Genomic DNA, 3,505 nt, shown 5'->3' with positions numbered 1-3,505 from the left:
TAAATAGATCCTAGGGCACCATATTGCTTGCATATCAAGTTGTAATCAAATGAAGTAAACCATGCGGTACGGCTAGAAAGACTACTGAGAGGGCATATGGAAATATAAGGAAAGGAATGAGTCCAAATCAAGTCCTAACACAAAGACCGTCCTAATACAATTAGAAAAAATTTAACATTTGGCAATCTAAACCATTACTTACTTGTCAAACTATCAAATAACCACATCACCTTCCTACATGGCATAAATAGGTGAGAGTAGAAAGTTGTCTAAGACAATTGGGTCCAATAGACCTTTATTCTGCCCTTAATCAACTACTCATTTTCTTTTCTTGGTGTCGACGAAACTACTTATTACCTAATCGTATGACATTTTTCAACCTCTCACTCTCTTTCTAGCTTTTCCTTTTTGTGTTCACAACGCTTGAACACTCAAATATGCATCAGTACTAACTAGTCCTCCCCCAAACATCATTTTCTTCCTACTAAGTAGAGAAAGACAAACAAATATGAGATCTCCCAATTAGAGAAAACCAACTTTAGATTAGCAGAAAAAAAATATAAACTTCTATTTCCCTTCTCATTTATGGATTACAGATGAACCACTAAGCATACATTACTTATGGTATTAACTTCTATTTCCCTTCTCATTTATGGATGACAGATGAACTACTAAGCATTACTTATGGCTTATAATATTCCCTCTCAACCTCTTTCTAGCTTTTCCTTTATGACTTCCCAACCCTTGAAACAAACACAAATATGCTTTGGTAGTCAATAATCTCTCCCCCAAACATCATTTTCTTTCTATCAAGGAAAGGAAAACAAAGAATATGAGGTCTTCCAATCGTTGAACACCATATGTTTGCAATTTGTACCATATGGCTTTGTGGGCCTGTCTGTATCAAATCATAAACATCTATTGTGAGATGTGATTCCATACATCACACAACATGCTTTTCTGTTGATTCTTTAGTTCCATTGATCATCTCAAGATCAAAGTTGGTGATTTCACTTCCATAAGTACCCTTGTATCTGTACCATGTAGAGCAAAGTAGAAAGTAACCAAAATTCAAGGTACCCATAATAGCAATCATGAAATAAAAGTAATCCAATCTACCCTTATTGAGATCCTCCGGCAACCAATTCCCAGTTGAAGCTTTTGCTGTAGTGCGATGAACCACCGATATCAAGAAAGTGGAGAGATAACTAGAACATGCCAAGCTACAGAAGAAGAAGGACCCAGCAATGCTCCTCATATTCTCCGGGAACTGTTTATAGTAGAACTCAATCTGGCCAATTGAGTTGAATGCCTCAGCCAGCCCTGCTAGTACCAGTTGAGGTACCAACCAGAAGGCCGACATCGACGAAACGGCACCGCCTCGTGCTGCCGCCGACGCTGGTAATGGGCTGGTGAGGGCTAAATGTCTTCTCCTCTCTTCCACCAAACCGGCCACAAGCATTGACAGTATAGAGCAGATAATCCCTACGCCCATCCTTTGGAGTTGCGTAATACCACCTTCTTTCCCTGTGATACGGCGTAGGGAAGGAACTAATATACGGTCGTAGATTGGAATCCAGACGGTGAGGGCGAGAAACATGAAGACCACGTAGGATCCTGCGGGGACTTGGAAGTGATGACCACCCAGGCTTCTGTCAGATTGAACGGCTTGGAAGACTGCGTAGGTTTGCTGCTGGACCATAGGCATGTAGTAGATAATGCCAGAAGCCCATACTGGAATCACTCTCATTAGGCATTTCACCTCCTCCACTTGCTGTATAGGGGAAAGCCTCCATGGGTCTGCAGCTGAACCGTCTGGGTTGACTCGGTCTTCAGGGGTTCTTATTGCGGCCTTGTCAAGGAACCTGGTGAATCACAATTCACATCCCAATTTTCATTAATTCATTTTAAGAACCTTGGAGTGTTGGGTGTGGGCCCTGATGCTTTAATCAGATGAATTTTAACCGAACAAACACCATCCATTATCCATGTAGCGAGTGAGATGAGATATTAACATGTGTTTGTGAAAGGAGGTAGGGTTGATTTAGTTGTTATACCTGAACTGATCGGTGAAAGGCAGTCTGGTATTGATGGAATTAGGAAGAATGTGATTGAAGAGAGAGAGTTGAGGATTTTGTGGTATCTTCAAGCTTCGCTTCTTGCCTGCAGCAACTAAAACTCGAATCACGCCCGTCACAGGGCTCCCTTGAGGTCTAATCTTCACATAAATTCTCGAACCCATGAAGTAGAGTGCAACGGATAAGAACATAAGGCAAGTTGGTATGGCAAAGCCCACTGGCCAGTTCTTAGACTGCACATACACTATGGCCGTCAAAGATATCATCATCGCAAAGGTGAAGGTGAAGTAGTACCAATTGAAGAAGCTATTAATTCCTTTCTTCCCCGACTCCGTCTCTGGATTGAACTGGTCCGCCCCAAAAGCCAGGTTGCACGGCCGGATACCACCGGCTCCGACCACTAAGAACCCAAATCCAACGATCAAGAACATGAGTTGCCATGGCGTCGGTCCGACACAGGCTCCGGAGGCCTCAGCTCCGCAGTGTGGAGGGTGTAGTGTGGAGATTGCCGCCGTCAGCATTATAAGAAACATTCCCTTCACCCACCGACAAATTTAACAAATTTAACAAACTAGAAATATGAAATCGACTCGTATCGTGTGCATGTGAGTGTATATATATATAATATTCATCGTACCGTGAGGGAAGAGACGCAAGCGAAACCCAAGGTCTTGTAGCGTCCAAAGTAAGCATCGGAGAGGAAAGCCCCGACGAGAGGAGCTAAATTGGTACTGCCATTGAAGATATTTACAAGGGTTGCAGCTGATACTTTGTTCAAATTAAAGACGGTGGTTAGATAGACTGTAAGATTAGAAGAGGTTCCGATGGTTCCCAGTTTCTCGAATGTCTCGTTTCCTGCAACGTTTCTCCTTCTGAGTTTCTTGGAAGAAAATTAATGAAGTAGTAAGCTAGAAGTAAAAGTAGTTGAGAGTTACCTATTATGAAAGGCATGGCTTTAACTCCTCTGTAATTGAGCTTCGCTGGCTCAATATCGTCTATAACAACTTTCTCGTTCTTCTCCATGGCTGTTCTATCTACTACTCTTGTGTTCTTCTCTCTCTATTAAATCTGCTGCTCTCCTTTCCTCTCCTCTCCTCTCTCTCTCTCTCTAACATAAAACAGTAATGCAGAGGAGAGAAGAGATCGAGTCCAATGATATAGTAGTAGAGATGAATGAGACAGTAAAGCCGAAATAATCTTTTCTTTCTTGTTCCTTCGTTCTTCCGTTCCCATTGATAGTGACACTCATTGAAGGCACACTTATCATCTTTTTCATTTTCCTGAACACAGAGAGAGAGAGAGAGAGAGAAGACGTTTGTATTTAATTCAGCCACACATGAACAGAAGCAGTGAGCAAATAATTGAATTTGGAAGTAGTTTTGTCCTGGATTGGAGAAAGGACACCCGAGCATTCAAACCTCGCTTAT

General features: G+C 42.1%; 1 protein-coding gene across 1 annotated transcript; it reads right to left on the bottom strand.

Annotated features, from left to right (window-relative positions):
• Window positions 1-543: 543 nt before the first annotated feature.
• Window positions 544-3,188, bottom strand: LOC122076600 (protein NRT1/ PTR FAMILY 2.10-like). Its single transcript, XM_042641993.1, has 4 exons — window positions 3,014-3,188; window positions 2,716-2,933; window positions 2,058-2,614; window positions 544-1,865 (listed from the first exon to the last, which is right to left on the bottom strand). Exons 1-4 carry the CDS (start codon window positions 3,099-3,101, stop codon window positions 944-946), a joined length of 1,785 nt encoding a protein of 594 aa, XP_042497927.1. The 5' UTR covers window positions 3,102-3,188; the 3' UTR covers window positions 544-943.
• Window positions 3,189-3,505: the final 317 nt, after the last annotated feature.

This window comes from Macadamia integrifolia, chromosome 4 (assembly GCF_013358625.1).
Source record: "Macadamia integrifolia cultivar HAES 741 chromosome 4, SCU_Mint_v3, whole genome shotgun sequence".
NCBI lineage: Eukaryota > Viridiplantae > Streptophyta > Magnoliopsida > Proteales > Proteaceae > Macadamia > Macadamia integrifolia.
The sequence above is the reverse complement of the archived record's forward strand: the minus strand, read 5'-3'. Positions and strand labels throughout refer to the sequence as shown.

Excerpts from the sequence above, each read along its gene's own strand:
- LOC122076600 (XM_042641993.1), bottom strand. The coding sequence starts at position 3,101 with ATGGAGAAGAACGAGAAAGTTGTTATAGACGATATTGAGCCAGCGAAG. Across the intron at positions 2,615-2,715 it reads CTTGCGTCTCTTCCCTCACG|GGAATGTTTCTTATAATGCT; the intron begins GTACGATGAATA and ends CGGTGGGTGAAG. Across the intron at positions 1,866-2,057 it reads CCTTTCACCGATCAGTTCAG|GTTCCTTGACAAGGCCGCAA; the intron begins GTATAACAACTA and ends GTGATTCACCAG.